Source organism: Cebus imitator, unplaced genomic scaffold (genome assembly GCF_001604975.1).
Source record: "Cebus imitator isolate Cc_AM_T3 unplaced genomic scaffold, Cebus_imitator-1.0 Scaffold296, whole genome shotgun sequence".
Classification (NCBI taxonomy): domain Eukaryota; kingdom Metazoa; phylum Chordata; class Mammalia; order Primates; family Cebidae; genus Cebus; species Cebus imitator.
Window position 1 is genome coordinate 2,183,330 of NW_016107611.1, and position 20,709 is coordinate 2,204,038.

Genomic DNA, 20,709 nt, shown 5'->3' on the forward strand with positions numbered 1-20,709 from the left:
TTTTTTTTTTTTTTTAAATATAGACACGGGTCGATCTACGTTGCCTAGGGGTCTCCCTATGCTGCCCAGTTTGGTCTGGCTACAAACTCTGGGCTTAAGCAGTCCTCCCATCTCAGTTTCCCAAAGTACTGGGACTACAGGTATGAGCCACTGTGCCCAGCCCACTTTTTTTTTTTTAGATGGAATCTCGCTGTCTCCCAGCCTAGAGTACACTGGCACAATCCCATCCCACTGCAACCTCCACCTCCCAGGTAGAAGCGATTCTCCTGCCTCAGCCTCCTGAGTAGCTGGGATTACAGGCACGAGCCACCACGCCTTAATTTTGTATTTTTTATTTTTAAATTATTTATTATTATTATTTTTTGAGATGGAGTCTCACAGGCTGGAGTGCAGTGGCGCGATCCCGGCTCACTGCAACCTCTGCCTCCTGGGTTCAAGCGATTCTCCTGCCTTAGCCTTCTGAGTAGCTGGGATTACAGGCTCCTGCCACCATGTCTGGCTAATTTTTTTTTTTATTTTTAGTAGAGACAGGGTTTCAATCTCCTGACCTCGTGATCCACCTGCCTTGGTCTCCCAAAAGGCTGGGATTATAGGCATGAGCCACCTCACCTGGTAAAGTTTTGTATTTTAGTAGACACAGGGTTTTACCATGTTGGCCAGGCTGGTCTCGAACACCTGACCTCCAGTGATCCGCCCACCTCAGCCTCCCAAAGTTCTGAGATTACAGGTGTGAGACACCTTGACCAGCCTACTTTTTAATTTCAATGTAATTTTATCTTACCCTGCACTCCAGCCTGGGCAATTTCAATGTAATTTTATCTTACAGTCTCTCTCTCTTGCCCAGGCTGGAGTGCAATGGCATAATCCCAGCTCACACAGCTTTTTTTTTTTTTTTTTTTTCTATAGACACGTAGCTGTTAGCCGCCCAAGTAGCTGAGTATTCAGACATGTGCTACCACACCCAACCAAATTTTTATACATTTTTGTAGAGACGGGGTCTCACCACATTGCTCAGGCTGGTCTCGAACTCCTAGACTCAAGCAATCCACCCGATTCGGCTTCCCAAAGTGCTGGGGTTACAGGCGTGAGCCACTGTGCCTGGCCCCATCATTTTTTCTTGTATCCTGTTGCTTCCCTTCAGGGCACCTGCCACACTCTCCATAATTCTCTAATTTTCTAGACTGCAAGTGGATGAGGGCAGGGACCAGAGCTGATCTGGTCAGTGCTGCATCCCCAGAGTTGTCCGGAAAAGGGCACCCATAGCCAAGCAAGCATTCCATGACAGCTTGTTGCATGGTGGAGAGAGGAGTCCTCTCCTGCTTCTCATCCCTCCAAGTCTCAGCTCAGATAGCTTCCCCCTCCAGGAAGCCCTCCAGGACCTTCTTTGCTGAGTCAGGAGCCCCCCACCACCTGCACTCCGTTGTCTCAGCCCTGATCACTCTGGGGCCTCACTGTCTAAGGCTGGTCTATGTTCCCCCACTGGCTAGGTCACTGCTGGGTCCTCAGCACTAGGTGGGCACAGAGCACGTGCTCTGGGGAAGAGAGTGATTCAGGACCCCAGGAGGTAGGCACTGTCCTTACTCCAACTTTATAGAGAGGGGATGGGGAGGTTCCCGCAGCCAAGCAGGGGCCGCAGGTACCTACCCCGCCCCCGCTCACCATGGCAGTGAGCCCGTCCTCCACCAAGTCGAAGTTGCATGTGTCGGTGGCACCTTCGAAATCCGGTGTAAAGGGGGGCATGCTGTCCCGGAGACCATCCCAGTCGAGGCCAAAGAAAAAAGGATGTGTCCGGAAGTCGCCTGCTCCACCCCGGCCCAGCCGTGTCTCCGGGGGACAGAGGAGCTGCTGGATGAGGTCTCGAGCCTCCTCAGGGACCCCTTCATCTGCCAGCGGCAGAGAGAGGTGCTCCTGCTCAGAGGAAGAGGGAGAGGAGGTGATAGTCTGGGAGCGCCCACGGGGAGAGGTCAGGGCTCTCTGGGGCTGCGCTCACCCTGTAGTGGACAATCTTGCCGTAGGTCTCTGCCATGGAGTCTGCATAGAAGGGCGTCTGCCCATAGAACATTTCATAGGCGAACACGCCCAGCGCCCACCAGTCACACTCGGGCCCGTAGCTGCCTGTCCCAGGCCTACCGCCCACAGCCTGCAGGATCTCAGGGGACAGGTAGTCTGGGGTGCCCACAGCCACCATAGATCGCACCTGGACCAAAAGGAGCAGAGCAAGGCTCAGGCCCATCCCTCTGGGCCCACCAGCTCTGGGCCCTCCTTCCAACCACTCCCGAATATTTATCCCCTCCCTCTGCCTGGTCTGATGCTCAGCCACGCAATGCACACTTAGGCCTGGGTTACCTCCTCCTTCCCCTCCAAATCCAGTCGCGCCCCCATACTCTGTGCCTCCCATCCCTCATTAGCAGCCTGAATTGCTCTGCGGTTAGCACCCGCTCACCGTTCCATCTGCCCTCAGCTTGAGGCAGGAGCCGAAGTCAGCCAGGCGGATATGGCCACAGCGGTCCAGCAGGATGTTGTCGGGTTTGATGTCCCTGCACCGAGGAAAGAAGAGTGGGAGAAGTGAACCTCCCTCCCGTGGTCCCACCAGGCTCCGCCCCCTTTGGGCAGTGCCGTCTGAAGCCCCACTTCCTCGAGTTCTGCTCCTGTGGGGATTCTACAGTTTTGGACCCTACTCCCAGGCACTGCCCCCGTTGGGCCCCAACCAAGGAAGTCCCTCTCTAGGCCCTGCCCTCTCTGGGCTCCGACCTTCGAGGAACCCTGCCAGGGAACAAGCTTGCTATCCCCTCCCCGACCCAGCCCTCAGCCATTCCGCACCCACCTGTGCACGTAGCCGAGCCGGTGCACCGAATCTATGGCCATGACGATCTCGGCCAGGTAGAAGCGCGCCATCTCGGCCGGAATCCGCTCCCCAAACTTGCTCAACAGCGTCAGCAGGTCCCCGCCCACGTAGTACTCCATGACCAGGTACTGAGAGGGGGTGCGTCATGGGTGGTCGGTAGTCCCCCGAGGCCCTGATTCATCACGGATGGCCGGGACAACCACTCCCAGAGACACCCCATCCCTGAGCAGAGACCTGCAGCCCCAGCCCAGAGAGAACTATAGAGATCTGCCGGGCCAAATCAGGCCACCTGTGGCCCCGCTCCCCACCCCAGGGAAAAAACACAAAAAACCTTTCCTGGGATGTCACTAGGCAGATTCACTCCCCCTGAGAAGTTCGGGGAAAAAGAACCCAAAGACCGCTCAACACCCAGAGAATAGGTCTCAGACACTCCCTTGCCTAGGCAGTGGCCTCGTTAGAATTCCTGAAGAGCTATCCCATTCCAGATAAGAGACTACCCCAGCATAGACATCTTTATAAAAGAGTCACCCGAATCGGCCCTGGAAACGGGCAGTGAGAGACACCATTCCTGCCCCAGATAAGGAAGGCCCCTCATCCAAGTGACACACCCTCTTACCACAAACAGATTCTCCCAAAGGCGTCTCCAGGCAGCGCCCCCAATCCTAGAGCCTCCTTTCCCCACCTCCTCGTCCAGTGACAGCACGGGGCTCGCTCCCTCTTCCTAGTCACCCCGGCCCGGAGCTCACCAGATAGTTCTCATCCTGGAAGGCGAAGTGCAGCTGCGTGATCCAACGCCGGTCCCCATTCACCAACACGTCCCTTTCCTCACGGAAGCACGACACCTGCAGGGCACCCGAAGGAGCTGCAGCCCGAGAGGAGGCGCGGATCCTCAAGGCCCCCCACGCCCGCCCCGCCCCTCACCTCGCCTCTCTTCAGCATGTCCCACTTGTTCATGATCTTCATGGCGTACACCTGGCCCGTCTGCTTCATTTTCACCACCGCTACCTGAGGCCGATAGAAGGTGATAGGGTGGAGATGGCGGGAAAGCAGGAGGGCTCGCCCAGACCCAACTCCACCTCCGTCTGCAACCAGTCGTGGCCCCGCCCCATCTACCACACCACGCCTACTTGTCCCAAGCTCCGCCTCCAGCCCTGCCCTAGGTTCTAAGGCTCGGTCATTCATCAATTTCTAAGACCCCGCCCCACTCCCCATGCCCCGCCCACCACTAGTCAAGTGGGACTCCCTTCCGGCTCAGGACTCACCTCGCTGAACGCCCCGCGTCCGATCACCTTCAGAATCTCAAAGTCCTCCCTCTGTAGTCGGACCTCCCTAAGCCTCCCCACGATGGGCTCCGCTGGGGGTGTGGTGGGGGAAAACAACCGAGTGTCACCAGAAAGGGCACTGGAGACCAGGGAGAAAGCCCCACCCTCTATCCCTCTGTCTCCCCTTCTCTCTGCTGCTCAGCTTCACCCTAAGACTATCTGCCTCCCAAGGACATAAACACTGTGTAAGGTTCTAGGAACCCAAAACTGTCCTCCCATAGAGGTGAGGTGCCTGGGAAGCCCTTAGGGGGACAGGGCATTGGGCCAGAGGGCTCCAGGGTAGTGCAAGAGGGCAAGGGTGGGGTAAGGTAAGGAAGTCTGTAGAAGGGCAGACCCTGAAGAACAGGGGGAGAAGGAAATAAGATCCAGTTCTTCCACCTTCCTGGTCTTCCAGCCCTCCACCCCGACTCTAGGTGCAGCTGGGGCCCCACCCGCACGTTCTCATGTAGTATGTACTGGGTAATGGCCCAGACGTGGGGTTGTATCCAGTACCTCTAGATTCAGATGCAAGTGGTTCTTGAACCACACTTTGGGAAACCCTGGATTTGGGGCTGGGGGAAGGAACGGAACAGGGAAAGAAAGCCAGCCTGGTCACACATCCCAGACTCCAGTGCTCCATCCCGGCGCATCTCTTAGTCCCATCCCTTATTAACAGCTGACAATCGGGCTCCCAGAAGTCAAAGTTCTCCAACTAGGAATGTTAAACAGGGCAGCTTGGGTGGGGGACAGGCTCGCGTGGAGGCTCGAGACTCAGGGACAGTGGGACAGGGAGACCTGGACTCCCAGGGATGGAAGAAGTGGAGGCTGAATGGAGAGAGAGGTGGGTATGGGAGGGGAAGGAAGAAGGGGAGACACAGTGGGTTCTGGAGGAAAGAGAGGGGCCCTGGAGGGTTCCGGGGGGTTCTGGGAGAGTGGGCCAGCAGGGACAAACCAGCCAGGGCCGAGGACGGGGGAGGGAGGAGAGCGCCAAGACATTGAGCCCTTTTAAGGCAGCGGGAACCCAGGCCCCCTCCCCCGCCCCAGGCTTGGCAGGGGAGGGGCCGCAGGATGCAGCTCGGGCCACAAAAGGAGTGCTCCTCCCGGGAGGGCCAGACCCCTACCCCGCCCAGTCTCAGTTTACCCAGCCAGCCCAACTTCATCCTCTGCTAAAGGGAGGCCAGGAGAGTCATTAAGGGCTAGGGGAGATTGGGATAAGGTTTTTTCAGAGGCTGAGTGGCCTAACCCTTCTCGGCTTCCACCTTCCCATCTGTGAAATGGGAGGAGGAGGAAAAGGAACCAGGCCTGGGTCAGAAAGACATGGACACAAGAGGAAGCAGGGGAAGGTGGAGAGACAGGAAGCAAGAGACAGTGGCACACATAGGCCAAAGACCAAGTGCCAGTCACTGAGGGCCAGGCATGTAGGGGCTAGAGGGGCAGGGTGCTGGGAGTGACAGAATCCAGTGACCAGTGAGCCCGAGTCCAAGGCTGGGGGAAGAGGGGGACAGACAAGGCAGCTGGCAGTATGGGAAGCATCCTCCTTCCAGCCCTGGCCCTAGGCCCTGGAAAGCCCTTGCAAGAGGGGCATTTGTGGGACAGCTGGAAGGTTGGAGGCCCCGGGGCCAGGAGAACTAAAGGACGCAGGGAGCCAGGGTGGGGGGAATGGCAGCTGACCCGCATGGCTCATAGGGACAAAGACTTTGGGGCTGGGGGGTGGGCGCAGAACCTATAGAGAAAGAAGGCACACCCCGAACCCAAAGCTGTCTGTCCTCAGTCGAAGAGGAGAGGGTGCTAGTGGTGCCTATCTGAAAGCTGCTTCTCCCCCAGGGCCCGAGTGAGTCACCGCCCTCCCAGTGCCTAGGCACCTGTTGGGGCAGCTGGAGAGGCTGGCGCCGAACACCTGCCTGTCGGCTGCGCCCCTGGCAGCTGCCCCATGCTGTCCCTCCTGGCTTGCCCCAGGCTGCCGAAACCAGGGGAGAGGGCCATAGGGCCAACTTTTGGGGGCAGGGTCCCAGGAGAGGGAGCTTCCAGAATAACCCTGGCCCTGACCCTGGGGTGGGGTGCAGGGAGGCCATGGGAGGCTGTTGGCAGTCTGGCCTGCTGCGACTCCTAAGCCACGGCTCTGAGTCATAGCCGCCCTGGCCTCTGCTGACCTTTCTCTGCCCCTCCAGGGTGGCACAGGGCAGGGAAATGTTGCCCCAGGACCCAGGTCCACACTCTTGTGCCCCAGGATGGAGGGATCTCCCCATTCCCATCCTGCCATCCTGCCCCCCAACAGCCAGGCCTCTGTGCCCAGACCCATCTCCTGCCCCACCTCCACCCCACCTGTGGGAGCCCCGAGGGCAGGCACTCACCCCACTGCAAGAAGTCGGCCACATACTTGTCCTGGGCCAGTTCGGAGGCGCCCAGCTCCTGGTGGACGCCCAGGAGAAGGTCGAGCAGGGGCTCCAGCCCCAGGAAGCCGGGGTCCAACACCAGCTGCTGGAGCCGCCTCAGCCGCACCTCGGCTGACATGTTGGACAGGCAGCACCATGGCCCCTCCCCGGGCCGGGGGCTCGGGGTCCTCCTGTCACAGGGCCAGGCAGCCCCTGTCCAGGCCCTGGAGACCTGGTTGCATGTCTGCCTGTCCCTGGTTGTCCCCTGGGCCTCTCTGGCCACTTCTCTCTGCTGCCGAGGCCTCCTCCTCCTCTTCTCCCCACCCCTTGGTCCAGCCCCACTCCCGCCTCCCAGCCTTAACCCCTCACAAGCCAGCCCCCCAAGCTCCCTCCTTCCGGGGCCCTGCAGAACCCTTTAGTGCTAGAGTAGGGGGGACAGATGAAGAATCTCAGCTCTCACACTGTCACCCCAATAAAAAGGTTGAGCACAGAGGAAGCGACAGGTGTGATAGATTCCAAGAGGAACCCGCCGATTGATGAAACGGGGCCAATCAAGGCTGAGTGACACAGTAGAGATCAACCCCTTGCTCCCAACAAGCTCCAGAGCTGGGGGCTAGGGCTGGGTGGGAGAAAGGGGCTGAGGCCTGGGAAGCGGGTGGGAGGCCAGGGCAGCTTCTTGGGTGACTCAGAGACAGATTCCAACTCAGACAGTTAAATTTAGCCCTCTGGGTCTCCACTTTACACTTTCTTTTTTCCAGGAGGTGGGGAAGGGGTGGTGAGGAGAGGACCAAGAGGGGGCACCCTTGGAGCCTGAACAGGGGTGACCTGCTGCCCAAAACCTGGGGGAGGCCAGTGGTGGAGCCAAGCCCTCCTCAGGCAAAGGAGACCCCAAAATAGCTCCTTGGCCCCTGGCCGGGCAGCCACATTCCTGCCCAGGCTGGGATTAGAAACAGAAACATTTCGGGGGGTGGAGGGTGGAGTGGGAAGACACACTCCCTACGGCTCCAGGAGCCAGGAGGGATCTGAGCTCTTTTTTCCAGGGTGGACAGTTCTCCAGAGTGGAAGTCAGGGCCACCAGCCGGCCTGGGGCGCCTGGGCCTCGGCAGGGCCAGGCCTGAGAAACTAGGAGGCAAGGACCGAGGAGTCCCACCTGGGCAGGGCCTGGGAAATGTGGTTCAGGGCAGTTTTGGGAATTTAAAAAACATCCACTGAGGACTTTGACGAGGGGCCCTGGCTGCCGGCAGGATGCTCTTCTCCCCAAGAGGGCGCTGGAATGGGTCACCAGCTGTGTGCCTCGAGGGTCCCTTCCCTTCCAAGGCTCCGGCTTTTCCTATTAAAAGGGGTGGGACACGCTTCGCAGGGGAGCAGGCCTGCACTCCTCCTCTGGGGAAAGTGGACTGCCTAGAACCGAAGAGCAAACACACAGGTCCTCTACACCATCTCCTCCGAAGGGGACAGAGCCGCTGAGAAAACAGGGAATTTTAGTATAAATAAGAGGTCCTGGGGGACAGGGAGGAACCTGAGGGGCTTCCATAATTTAACATTCTTCAAAAGCACAGACAATAGCAAGGGCGGCTGGGGTGGGGGCCGGGCAGGGGCTGGACCACCCCGGCCCTGCCCACTCGACCGAGGGGCACACTGCAGACCTGGGGCTCTTGAGGGAGGGTGGGGAGTCTCTCCCCAGGAGTGACCAGTCACATGCTGGGGACAGGGACGAGGGTAACACTGATGTTTCAGAGGAAGAGGTCATTGTACTTGGCAGTGGGTGGAGGACAAGGCTGAGGCCACAAGGACCGTGACATCCCCCCAATGTCCGGGCCAGTCTGGGGGGCCCCCAAATTTTGCGCAGGTTGGGGGACCGGAGCAGTCCATCCATCATGGTTAGTCTTGTTAATACGTTGATCCGTGAGGTCAGCGGGAAGGGTTATGGCTAGGAGGCTGGGGGTGTGGGGTGGGGGCCCCGATATCCGTGGCTTCACACCACTGTGCCGCTCGGGGAGTTGCCTGGTTGGGAGGAGATGCCCTGGGGAAGATGAGAGGGAGAGATGGGAGGGGTTAGAGACCACCCAGGCTTCAGCCAGTGTCAAGGGGAGGGAGCCAGCCCAGAGTCCTCAAAACTGCTGCCACCCTGGCCTTGCCCTTGGGTCCACCCCAGAACCCCCCAAGGCCGCTGCTCTAGGCTGGGAACTTGCATCTTAGCTTCCTGTCCTGGCAGTCGGCACTTTCAATAATCAAAATCCTCCACGGATCCTGAGTGACACGATGGGGTAAGGGTGAGGGTGGGAGGGGACGGGGAAACTGGTGCTTCCTTCTAACTTGGGAGGGACCCTGAGGTGCTGGGGAAAGAACTCAGGGACAGTCCTACCTCTACCACTGACTTGCTGGGTGACCTGGGCCAACTTCCTTCCCCTGTCTGGGCCTCGGTCTCCTCGTCTGTGAACTAGGGAGACAGAGGGGGTCTCTTTTAGGACTCAGCCAGACTCCCGGCATCCCACCGATCTTGCCTCTGAGGTGCTCAGGCTGTGCTTTCAAGTTCTAGGGACTCAGGGCTCTACGATTCCAAAACCGAGGATTCAAGGAACCAAGCCACGGCCTCTAGGACCCTGGGCACCTGAGTCCCAGCCCTAAGGAGCAGACACCCAAGACCAGCTCCGAACTTACAAGGTGCCAGGCCTGTGCTTCGCCTACTGTGACTTCCCAACACCACAGCCCGCCCAGCAAGCAAGTGCATCCACCCACTGTCCATCCTACAGGCTCTGTTCTAAGAGGTGATGATTTGGAGGTCAGAGGGGGCAGTAACTTGTCCGGGGTAACACACACAGGGAGCGGGACTGGAACCCAGGCCTGGGATTCCCAGCCTGCGCCTTCAGCAGGAGGCTCGGATCCTGAGTCCCAGACCCATGCTGGCAGCCACGCCCACAGGCTTGAGATTGCCCCTAGAGTTTTGGCCCAAAGCACTAAAAAAAGTTTCACCATTTAAAAAAACAGATGTCCAACTGGAATAGATTGTGGCTCGAGTGACAGGCACTAAGACCTGGCCATGCAGGGCCCATCTGCTGCTCTTCAGACGGCCAGCCTTGGAAACCCCCACTCCCAGCTGCCTGCTGCCGAGGCTTAGACCCCATCACTCTAAGATCTGAGAGGTCTTGTTCTGGGATGCTAAGGCTTCCATGGCTTCCCCTCACCCCACGGAGCCAGAGGCTGTGACAGTGACAAAGCCCTCTCTCTGCCAATGCCTGCCGCTTCCCGCCAAGGGTCCTGCCACGTCCTGGGCAGGCTGGCATGGGGCCACTCACCGCCTTGCCCGGCCGGGCCCAGGTGCAGATGAGGCCCTCCTGGCAGGCGGTGATGATGCAGTCCTCCAGGAACAGTAGGACCGTGAGCCGCTCCTGGGCAATCTTCTTGCACACGAGGGGCTCCAGCAGCGGCACCTCATGGATGCGCGGGCACAGGGCGGTGCCCAGCACCTTGGCGGGGTCCAGGCGGCTGCGGGGGATAGGGCCACTGGGCTTTTCCCCGCCACTGCCGCCGCCACCACTGCCACCCCGGCTGATGTTACCCAGGCTGTGGTAGCGCTTGTGCTCCTTCTCGGCCCCCCGGTCCTGCCGCTCCTGCAGTGTGAGCGTGGCGAAGCGGCCAATGCTGAACGGTGTGCCAGGCTCTGCCACCACGCCCGGGCCGCCCGCCTTGCCCCCGCCTGCTGGGTGCGGGAGGCTGTTGGAGCGGGAAAGTGAGCGGGGCAGAGGGCCCGGGCCAGGCTCACCACCCCTTGAGCTGCTGGCAGCCGGCGGTGTGGTACCAGGTGTGCCAGCGAGGGTGCGGGTGCGGGCCAGAGGCGGGTGCGGGTACAGCACGTCTTCAGTGAGGTCCCACAGGCAGAACTGTGTGTCCTGGCCTGCTGAGCCGAAGCGGTAGGTGATGGAACCAGCCTTGGGCAGCGGAGAGAGCGGGACGCCCGCAGCCGAGCCTGTGCCTGCAGCCTCGGGCTCCTCCTCCTCCTCCTCACCGCTCCGCTCTCCGTCGGCACCGGCTGCTGTTGCTGCCTCCTCTGCGCGTGTGGTGTAAGGGTCAAAGGCCACGGCGTTGACCCAGGACTTGTGGCCGTGGCCTCGAGCCACTACACGGCCCTCGGTGAAGGACCACACGGTGACCAGGTCGTCTTCGCCACCTGTCACCACATAGCGGCCATCGGGGCTCCAGCACACACACAGCAGGCCCCCAAAGTAGCTCTTCATGAGCCCACGCAGGAGCATGGAGTCGAAGTGGAAGACACGCAGGCAGCCATCCTGGCTCACGCAGGCCAAGTGCCGGCCGTCAGGCGAGAAGGCGAACTCGTTGAGGGGCCCCTCGCCCACTGCCCACTTGGCCAGCGGGTTGCGGGGTGCCTTGCTCTTTGCAGCGTAGACAGAGAAGCCCTCACCCTGCTTCAGCAGGCTGTACTGGGGCGGGGCCGAGGCGCAGGGGTGGCTGACATTGTACAGGTACAGGTGGCCACTGGCGTGTGATGCGAGGAACAGGCTCTCCGACTCAGGCAGCCACTTCAGATACGTCACCTTGGTCTTGTCGATCAGCCGCTGCCAGGGGAGACAGGATGGGGTTGGGAGAAGGCAGTAAAACCCAGGCAGACCTCTTCCCCGACCCGAAGGCCCCAAGGCTGCTGGACACGGCCCCACTCACACAGCAGTTGTCACACCAGGCCCTCCTCAGAAAGAAGCTCCCAAACTGGGGAAGACAGATGGACACCAGGTTATGGAAACGTTGGGGAATGGGGTCTGCTGCAGGGTGGCCACAGGGTGCTCCAAGGAGCCTCGATGTCCCATCTTTGGTGAGGGGACAGTCCTACTTGCCATAGAATTGTCTTTTATCTCAGGGTCCCCACCCTCCGGGCCACACAGCAGGAGGTGAGCGGTGGGTGAGCGGGCATGACAGCCTGAGCCCGGCTTCCTACTGGAGCAGCTAGAGCATTCACTTCTCACAGAAGCGCGAACCTGACGAACCCAACCATGAACTGCGCATGCGAGGGATCTAGGGTGTGTGCTCCTTATGAGAATCTAATGCCTGAGATCAGAGGTGGATCACTGGTTCATCCCAATCCCAATACCATCCCCACAACATTCTGTGGAAAAACTGTCTTCCATAAGACCGGTTCCTGTGCCAAAAAGGCTGGGGATCACTGCTCTGCCTAACCCTCCCCCAATCTTTTCTATGTCAGACTTCGAACAAGAAATTTCTTTACAGAAAGCCAGCTCCTCCTAGGTTACACCTGTAACCCTAGCACTTTAGAAAGCCAAGGCAGGCGGATCACAATGTCAGGAGTTTGAGACCAGCCTGGCCAACATGGTGAAACCCCATCTCTACTAAAAATACACAAATTAGCTGGGCATGGTGGCTACTCAGCTACTCAGGAGGCTGAGGCAGGAGAACTACTTGAACCAGGGAGGCGGAGATTGCAGTGAGCCGAGTTTGTGCCATGCGCGCTAGCCTGGGCGACAGGGAACTTAGTTTGGTTCGCTGTTCTGTAAATTAGTGCATACAGAAGGCAGCTCGAAGGTGATTCCTGGACAAATGACAACCCCCTATCCTGCTAGGTGCTCAGACAAAAAACCTAAGCATCTGCCCCTCTTTTCCTCAGGCCCAGTCCTTCAACGAATCCTGTGGGCTCTACCTTCAAAACACACCCAGAATCTAACCTCCTCTCACCACCCCACTCCAACCACCCCAAGCCTGCAATACTGTGTGACTGGCCTCAGTCTCTACTGTCCGGGCCTGTCTGTCCTCTGCAGCTGCCACGGAGATGCTCTGTGAAGTATCAGCTAGCACCTGGCACTGTCTGGCTCTCAACGCTTCGCAGCCTCTCTCAAGCAGGGTTCCAGAGGCTGAGGACCTAATGCCCTCAGGCAGCCAGCCTATGTGACTAAGGAGCTGCTCTCCCTTAGGGGATGGGGTGCTGACCATCTTAGGGAGACCTGAGCAAATAATCACTCCAGCCATTTCTGCCTTCCAGAGCTCAGGTGAGCCTGCTGAGAAAGGCTCCTCCACAGGCTTCCATCTAAGAGTAAAAGGCAAAGTCTTTTCTGTGGCCTTCCAGACTCTCCATGAGCCGGTCCCTCTGTCGTTTCTTGGAACTCACCTACCATCCTCTCTCCCTCAGTAACTCCTCTGGCCATGCGGCTTCTGTGCCAGCTTGCGTTTGCCCTAGCTGGACCCACTACTCAGAATGTCCTTCTTGGCCATACGAAGTGGCTCACACCTATAATCCCAGCACTTTGGGAGGTAGAGGCAGGCGAATCGCTTGAGCCCGGGAGTTCGAGACCAGCCTGGGCAACATAAAGAGACCTCATCTCTACAAAAAATACAAAAGTTAGTCAGTTGTGTTGGTGCACACCTGTAGTCCCAGCTACTCAGGAGGCTGAAGCAGGAGCACTGGTTGAGCCTGAGAGGCGGAGGTTGCAGTGAACCAAAATCGCACCACTGTACTCCAGCATGGATGACAGAGTGAGACCCTATCTCAGGAAAAAAAAAAAAAAAAAAAAAGGATGTCCTTCCCCAGGTAACTCTTCGCGCCTGCCTCCTTCAGGTGCTTATTTCAATATTACCTCCTAGTGAGGCCTTTCCTGACCACCCCACTACACTCTCCAAGCTTCCCTCAGCCCCTTCCCCACTGTTTTCTTCTCCAAAGGCCTTAATCACCTGCTAACACACGAAGACTTAACTTGATTAACTGTCCGTCTCCCCAGCTAGACTGAAAGCTCCAAAAGGGCAGGGCCTCCTGTCCAGGCCCCTGAGATGTGATATCCCTCGTGCTGGGAACAGTGCCTGGCACAGAACAGATGCTCAAAAACTATTTGTGAATGGATGAGCTAATGAATTTTTAATCCACTCGCTGTTCCACTCACTCCCTTCAGCCATTCACTCATTCTGAGAATATTTATGGAACACCTCCTCTGGACCAGAGAGAATGAGACAGAAGCCAAGAGCAGTCCCTGCCCGCGGATAAGGTCGTTTACTGGCATCTCCTCGTGTGCCAAGTTGGCCCAGGACTGAGCCAATCTCGATGTATGATTCTACAATAGCAATTCTGCGAGGTAAGAACTGGAATCCCATTTTGCAGAGGAGGAAAAGTGAGGCTCAGAGAATGGTCACCTTCCCAAAGTCACATGGTGAGTAAATGGTACAGCAGGGCTTTGAATCCAAAGCCTCCAGAGTCCAGAAATCAAACAACAAGGGCATCAACTAAGACCCAACTTATTTACTAGCCTCAGTTCTCTGATCTGCAAAATGGGCAGCCCACTTCTGTATCCAGTGGTTGATGAAAACCCAAAGAGTGGCTGGGTGCAGTGGCTCACACCTGTAACCCAGCACTTTAGGAGGCCGAGATGGGTGGATCACAAGGTCAGGAGTTTGAGAACAGCCTGGCCAACATGGTGAAACCCCATTTCTGCTAAAAACACAAAACTTAGCTGGGTGTGGCACACCTATAGTCCTAGCTACACAGGAGACTAAGGCAGGAGAAGTGCTTGAACCGGGGAGGTAGAGGCTGCAGTCAGCCAAGATTGCACCCCTGCACTCCAGCCTGGGTCACAGAGCGAGACTCTGCCTCAAATAAACAAAAATTGAAATTAATAAAAAGTTAAAAAAAAATGTTTAGGCCGGGCGCGGTGGCTCAAGCCTGTAATCCCAGCACTGTGGGAGGCCGAGGCGGGTGGATCACGAGGTCAAGAGATCGAGACCATCCTGGTCAACATGGTGAAACCCCGTCTCTACTAAAAATACAAAAAATTAGCTGGGCATGGTGGCGCGTGCCTGTAATCCCAGCGACTCAGGAGGCTGGGGCAGGAGAATTGCCTGAACCCGGGAGGCGGATGTTGCGGTGAGCCGAGATCGCGCCATTGCACTCCAGCCTGCGTAACAAGAGCGAAACTCCGTCTCAAAAAAAAAAAAAAAAAATGTTTAAACTCAAGGAGTATTCACCATGGGGGGTAACACAGCATAGGGCCTGGGTACAGTAAGTGCAGCTGCCATTAGCTGCTGTCCCCCAATTCTCCATCTGTCCCTCGTCCTGCCCCTCTCAGGTCTACATGTTCCCCAGGCAGCTGCAGCCTAATGGCAAATAGTAGGGGGGTGAGAAGGCAGAGCAGTTGGGGACTCTGTGGGGTGCAATCACCTCCTCATTGAATAACTTGCTGGTGTCCTTTTTGATGAGATCCAAGTACTGCACCTGGCCGGCTGAGAAGCCCACCAGCAGGGAGATGGTCTCCGTGGCAGCAGTGAACTGGTTGAAGTCGTGGCAGGTGGGCTGGGTGCCCTTGTAGATCCGCTTGTCAATTGGCTTGTTGAGATCAATGGACTTGAGGGGTGGGAGAAAAGGAGTTAACGGTCTATGCCACTGAGGGGAAGGAAGAGGATGTTGAGGTTGGGGGAAACCACTAAGAGGAAGCAGGGTTAGAACCCAGAGGGAAGTGGGGAGGTGAGTAGGTGGGTTGGGGAGGGGGGGGCAACCACAGACGGGAAGGGGACCCAAATCACAGAGCAGCGAAAAAGATGGTAAGGATCCCCTTGACCACAGTGTCTCCCCAAAGTTGGGTCACCCCTAATTCGGACACACCCTTGTCCATAGCATCAGGGTTCTGGGTGCGCACAGTTCCTGAGCTCCGATTCCTTTTAGCCCCACCTCTCCAGCCTATAACCTCAGCAACTCCCTTGGGACCTATTACCACAATATTCCAAGACCCCTAAACCTCGATGTCATCCAAATTCCCAGGACTCTAAAGCCTAACGTCCTAGTACTACCTTCACTTTGGAGTCCCTAAACCGCCACAGTTCGGAGACCCATCAAACCTCATGGCCTCCCACATTTTAGGCCCGTTTATCACCTGTGGGCACTGAGGATCCCCATCATTTCTGGGACCACCATAAACTGCCAGGGCTCTCACCACACCGCTTTAGGGATTCCCTGAATCACACCTGCAGATTTCCCTGCCGGGGCCTCTCCTCTCCTTAAGATCTCCCATCAGGTTCCACACGCTCATCTCCTATAGGAGACTCATAATCTCCAGACCCCAATTTTCTATAGGATCCCATTCAGCTTCTAGACCCCTATTACCTTCAAGGCTCCCATCACTTCCAGACTTCTCCTCATTCCTGGGCTCAATCTCAAGATCCCTCTCGAACACTCCAGGCTGCAATACTGGTTTCTCCATCACCTCTGAGCCTGCATCTCATGATTCCCCATTACCATGCCTGCCACCCCAGAACCGGGGATCCCACCTCATCTCAGATACCCGGTCACGTTTAAAATACTCATCATCCCAGAACCCCTACGCATAAAGGGGGTAAAGGGGATTCCACCATCACCTCTAAGATGCCTGCCCAGCACCCCGCGGGCCTCCCATCACGTTTCAGAATCCTACACTCTCTCCAATAATGCCGTAGCCCTAGAACGTCCACCACATTTAAGACGTCTATCAGGGTCCCATGTCAATTCGGGGACCCTCTTAACAGTTCTCTGGAACCCCCATCCTTTCAGCACCCAGGGCCCCACGATACAGGCCGCTCACCCGCTGGCTCCCGCGGCGGCAGCAGCCCGGGTAGAAATAGAGCTCACGGCCCAAGTTGAAGCAGACGCGGTCTCCCCCCGAGCCCAGCCCCGCGGGCGTGGCGGGTGGCTCCCCGGCCCCGGCGCTGTCCGGCTCTCCGAGGCGCACGAGGCTGAGGCGCACGGCGGGCAGCGCGGGCCCGGGCCCCGGGCCTACGGGCGGCGGGGACGACGCGGGGCCTGCAGCGCCCGGGCCGGAGGCGGAGGCAGGGCCGGGCGGGGGCTGCGGCGGTTGGGGCTGCACCGGGGTCTGGGCGGAAGCCGGACCAGACCTGCGAGCGGCGCCGTCGCCCGGGAGCAGCTTGTAGAAACCCTCGCGGGTGCGGAACTGCGACTTAATCTCCGCGCAGTCCCCCATGGCGGCGCCGGGGCCCGAGCCACCCTCCGCGCCGCCCGCCGCCATCTTGGGCGCCCCCCGGGCCCAGCGGCTGCCGGACCGCCGCCCGCAGCCGGACCCCCTGCCGGAAGCCGCGAGCCCGCACCGGAAAAGGTGGGGTCGTCGCCTGGGCGACGCCTCTTCGATTGGCACCCAGGTCCGGAAGCGGGACGATCCCTCACGGTCGCTCGGGTAACAAGCTGAGACTGTGGGCGGGGCGCGAAGGTGGGCGCGGCCTTTGTGCCTGTGACCGACTTTTGGTTGGCTGCGGGGGCGGAGCCCGTATTGGAAAGAGGCGTGGCCAGTTAGAAATCTCAAGCCCTTAGCGACCGCGCCCTGGGAACCGTTTGCCTGGCAACGAAGGGACACCCCCACCCCCGCCAAAGAAGCCCTCGTCCATAATCCAACCTTCCCATGAAGTCACAGCCGACCCCAAGGGACCCTTAGTCTCTCCTTAGACTCCCAACATACACTCCCCTGACCTCCAGAGTTTCCCACTGACATATTCAAGTCCCCAAATTACCAAAGCATCTCCTACCATTCTTCCCCACTCTTGGTGACCCGCCAAATCCCTGTGTTCCCGCACAACTCCAAGGACTTCCTCTGACCCACTATTGATTAATGCTAACCCCAAACATCCTTCATATTTTCCACCAACCTCCAAAGTTAACCTTCATGATTTATTTTCAACAAGCTCACTTGGCCTCCAAAACCTACCCGATTCCCAAATTGTACTGATCCTCACGGTGCCCCAGTGTCCCAGTGATCCATTTGCAACCCAAAGTCTCCCTCTGATCCCAACAGCTCCTACTTGTAGCCAGTGCTCCCCATGTGTGCTGAAGCCACCGGGCCCCATCATAGATCTTTCTAGTCTCACGTAGTCAATGGCCTCCCCTATTTCTCCCAAGGGCATCTCACACTTATAAAAAAAATCCTGCCAGGCGTGGTGGCTCAAGTCTGTAATCCAAGCACTTTGGAGGCCACGGTGGGTGGATCACCTGAGGTCGGGATTTCAAGAGCAGCCTGACCAACGTGGTGAAACCCCATCTTAAAAATAAATAAATTAATAATAAATAATTTTTTAAAAATCCTACAATAGTTCGGGCAGGGTGGTTCACACCTGGAACCCCAGAATCCCAGCGCTTTTGGAGGCTAAGGTGGATCTCTTGAACCTAGGAGCTCAAAACTGCAGTGAGCTATAATCACGCCACTGCACTACAGCCTGGGGGACAGAGCCAGACTCAGTCTCTGAAAAAAAAAGAAAAAAGAATTCTACAATGAACCTGACGTCTTACACCAAATCCTGCCCTTCTCTTGCATCTTAGAGCTAGCTCTGCCGTCCACTGAGTCAACCAGACCACAAACCTGGGCGTCTTCCTAGATGTGTACCATTTCTCTTCACTGTGTCCTCACTTCCATTCTCCAAGTTTTTTGCATTCGACCACCTGGAATTCCTCTTTCTCAGTTCCTTGTTCTCTGAAGCCCTGATCCAAGCTCCTTCTCTACCTGAGCCCTTTCCCCACCCCCCACATCAACCTTGTCTCTTGGTCTCCCAGATTTCTGTCTCATCCCCACTTCCACCTTTCACTCGGCATGTACAGAGGTCTTTGGTCTTTCTTTTCTTTTTCTTTTTTCTTTTTTGGGATGGAGTATCACTCTTGTCACCTGCTGGGCTGGAGATCAACAGCATAATCTTTGTTCACTGCAACGTTTACCTCCCGGGTTCAAGCAATTCTTCTCCTTAGCCTCCCAAGTAGCTGGGATTACAGGCATGTGCCACCACGCCTGGTTACTTTTATGCATTTTTAGTAGAGACGGGAAACTCCTGACCTCAGGTGATCCACCCACCTTGGCCTTCCTAAGTGCTGGGATTACAGGCATGAGCCACTGTGCCCAGCCTAGAGAGGTCTTTCTAAAGCATGAATATGATCAGGGCCCTACCCTGCTCAAAACCCCTCTATAGCTCCCTAGTGCTCTCAGGACAAAATTAAGCCCCAAGTGATCTGGCCCCTGCCAACCTTTTTTCAATCTCATCTCTCACTACTAAGTCCTCACACTATCTACCACCTAAAATGAGGCTTGAAAAACTATGCCAACATATCACACTCTCTCTTGCCCTTGGGTCTTTGCACATTCTGTTCCCTATTCTTGGAATGCCTTTCCCTGTTCTTTTCTTGACCCTTTAAGAGTTGGCTGGGGATCTCTGTCAGTCCTCTGGGCTTCTCCCTTTGGGCTGTCACTGTCTAGAGATGAGTCTTGCTCCTTATAGTGTTGTGAGGTCCAGGAAGGCAGGGCTGCAGCTGTCTGGTCACCTCTGTGTCCCCAGCACAGGGCTGGGCTGACAGGAGGTATTTCAGTAATAGTTTGATGGCCAGATAAATGAATAAATAAAACAGGTGGGGCTGGTCACGGTGGCTGTATCCCAACACTTTGGGAGGCCAAGACCGGCAGATTGCTTGATGCCAGGAGTTCAAGACCAGCTTGGGCAACATAGTGAGACCCCATCTCATAGTGAGACCCCCCCCCAAAAATTGAAAAAATTTAGCCAGGCATGGTGGCCTGTGCCTGGAGTCCTAGCTACCCAGGACCCTGTCTCTACAAAAAATACAAAAATTAGTGAATGTGGGCCAGGCGCTGTGGCTCATGCCTGTAATCCCAGCACTTTGGGACGCCAAGATGGGCAGATCACAAGGTCAAGAGATTGAGACCATTCTGGCCAACATGGTGAAACCCTGTCTCTACTAAAACTACAAAAAATTAGCTGGGTGTGGTGGCACGTGCATATAGTCCCAGCTACATCAGAGGCTGAGGCAGGAGAATCACTTCAACCCAGGAGGCGGAGGTTGCAGTGAGCTGAGATTGTGCCACTGGACTCCAGCCTGGTGAGAGAGTGAGACTCCATCTCAAAAAAAAATAGTGTATGTGGTAATATGCACTCAGGAGGCTGAGATGGGAGGACTGCTTGAGCCCGGGAGGTGGAGGCTGCAGGAATCTGAGATTGTGCCACTGTACTCCAACCTGGGTGACAGAATGAGACCCTGTCTCAAACAACAACAAAAACCAAACAGGTGGGAGAGGCTCTGCCAGGCAATGTCTGTGCCCTCTGCAGGGCCCAAGAGCCCTGACTTGGAGTCCAGGTCAACAGACGTAGCAAATAAAGGAAAGAATGGCTCATCCATAATGCTGTGGAGGAATTTTATTTGAGGCAATTGCCTTCTGTTTCTATCCCTGCCCTCTGGGGACAGGAAGCAGACAGTGAAAACATAATCCATACTAACTACTGACAAGGGGAAATCTGCTATCTACCTGCTTGGGGAAAGTGGCTGTATCGAGGGCCTCAGTCATCTGTCTCCTCGCCCTCCTCCTCTTCCTCGCCCTCCTCCTCCTCCTCTGTGGCTGCCAGGACTTGCTCCTGAGCTGCTTTCAAGGCCTGCTCCTCTTCCACTGTGGGGTCACTCATCTCCATGATCGCTGGGCCGCTGGGGTACTCTTGCTGAATGGGGGCTGGCAGGGCCGGGTTGAAGTTCTCGGGGCTGTACTTGTGACCCCAGCCGATGTAGATGTTCTCAAACTTTCTGGAGAGGCAGTGAGACACTGTGAAATTCTCCTTCAAAGGCCCCAGCCTTGACTTCCTTTAAAGGTGGGACCCAGCGTGTGCGTAGCATGACGGCAAGGTCGAGGATGGCAGGCTGAAATGTGCTCACTGGGTTTCTCTGTGTCACCCAGGCTGGATGCAAACTCCGCCTCCTGGGTTCAAGCCATTCTCCCGCCTCAGCTTCCCGAGTAGCTGGGACTACAGGCGCACACCACCTCACCCAGCTAATTTTTGTATTTTTAGTAGAGATGGGGTTTCACCATTTTGGCCAGACTGGTCTTAAACTCCTGACCTCAAGTGACCTATCCACCTCATCCTCCAGAAGTGCTAGGATTACAGGCATAAGCAACCATGCCTGGACTAATTTTTGTATTTTTAGTAGAAAGGGGGTTTCACCATATTGGCCAGGCTGGTCTCGAACCCCTGACATCAAGTGATCTGCCCGCCTCCACCTCCCAGAGTTTAAAAATTCCCCAGTTGTGGTGGCAAATGCCTATGGTTCCAGCTACTGGGGAGGCTGAGGTGGGAGGACGGCTCAGGCCCAGGAGTTTGAGGCTGCAGTAAGTTATGATCATGCCACTGCACTCCAGCCTGGGCAACAGAGCGAGTCTTCCTCTCAAGGAAA

General features: G+C 56.8%; 3 protein-coding genes across 11 annotated transcripts in view; all 3 read right to left on the minus strand.

The window, feature by feature from the left end:
- DMPK (DM1 protein kinase) overlaps positions 1-8,473 on the minus strand; it is a 14,401-nt gene extending 5,928 nt beyond the window's left edge. For 3 of the 7 annotated variants that reach the window (XM_017502513.2, XM_037729252.1, XM_017502518.2), the window contains exons 1-8: positions 6,498-6,789; positions 4,108-4,199; positions 3,767-3,850; positions 3,592-3,687; positions 2,825-2,973; positions 2,444-2,537; positions 1,991-2,197; positions 1,660-1,908 (exon numbers count right to left, since the gene is read on the minus strand). In XM_017502513.2, coding sequence (XP_017358002.1) covers positions 1,660-1,908; positions 1,991-2,197; positions 2,444-2,537; positions 2,825-2,973; positions 3,592-3,687; positions 3,767-3,850; positions 4,108-4,199; positions 6,498-6,657 — 1,131 coding nt within the window. In that variant the 5' untranslated portion in view covers positions 6,658-6,789. Of the gene's footprint in view, positions 1-1,644; positions 1,909-1,990; positions 2,198-2,443; positions 2,538-2,824; positions 2,974-3,591; positions 3,688-3,766; positions 3,851-4,107; positions 4,200-4,659; positions 4,719-6,497 lie in introns of all 7 variants that reach the window. The other 4 variants (XM_017502517.2, XM_017502512.2, XM_017502519.1 and 1 more) reach the window with 3 other exon arrangements.
- On the minus strand, positions 7,273-16,599 carry DMWD (DM1 locus, WD repeat containing). Of its 3 annotated transcripts, XM_017502506.2 has the most exons (5): positions 16,076-16,599; positions 14,683-14,865; positions 9,815-11,092; positions 8,884-8,958; positions 7,273-8,541 (listed from the first exon to the last, which is right to left on the minus strand). In XM_017502506.2, exons 1-5 carry the CDS (start codon positions 16,514-16,516, stop codon positions 8,494-8,496), a joined length of 2,025 nt encoding a protein of 674 aa, XP_017357995.1. In that variant the 5' UTR covers positions 16,517-16,599; the 3' UTR covers positions 7,273-8,493. The 3 variants fall into 3 exon arrangements, with proteins under 3 accessions (XP_017357995.1, XP_017357996.1, XP_037585178.1); XM_017502507.2 differs by lacking the exon at positions 8,884-8,958 and having other exon boundaries at positions 7,983-8,541; positions 16,076-16,570; XM_037729250.1 differs by lacking the exons at positions 7,273-8,541; positions 8,884-8,958 and having other exon boundaries at positions 8,994-11,092; positions 16,076-16,573.
- A 3,068-nt stretch (positions 16,600-19,667) lies between these two features.
- The window catches only part of RSPH6A (radial spoke head 6 homolog A), a 19,751-nt gene continuing 18,709 nt past the window's right edge, over positions 19,668-20,709 (minus strand). Inside the window, exon 6 of the mRNA XM_017502508.2 lies at positions 19,668-20,064. Within this exon, the coding sequence (XP_017357997.1) occupies positions 19,827-20,064 (238 nt within the window). The 3' untranslated portion in view covers positions 19,668-19,826. The remainder of the gene's footprint in view (positions 20,065-20,709) is intronic.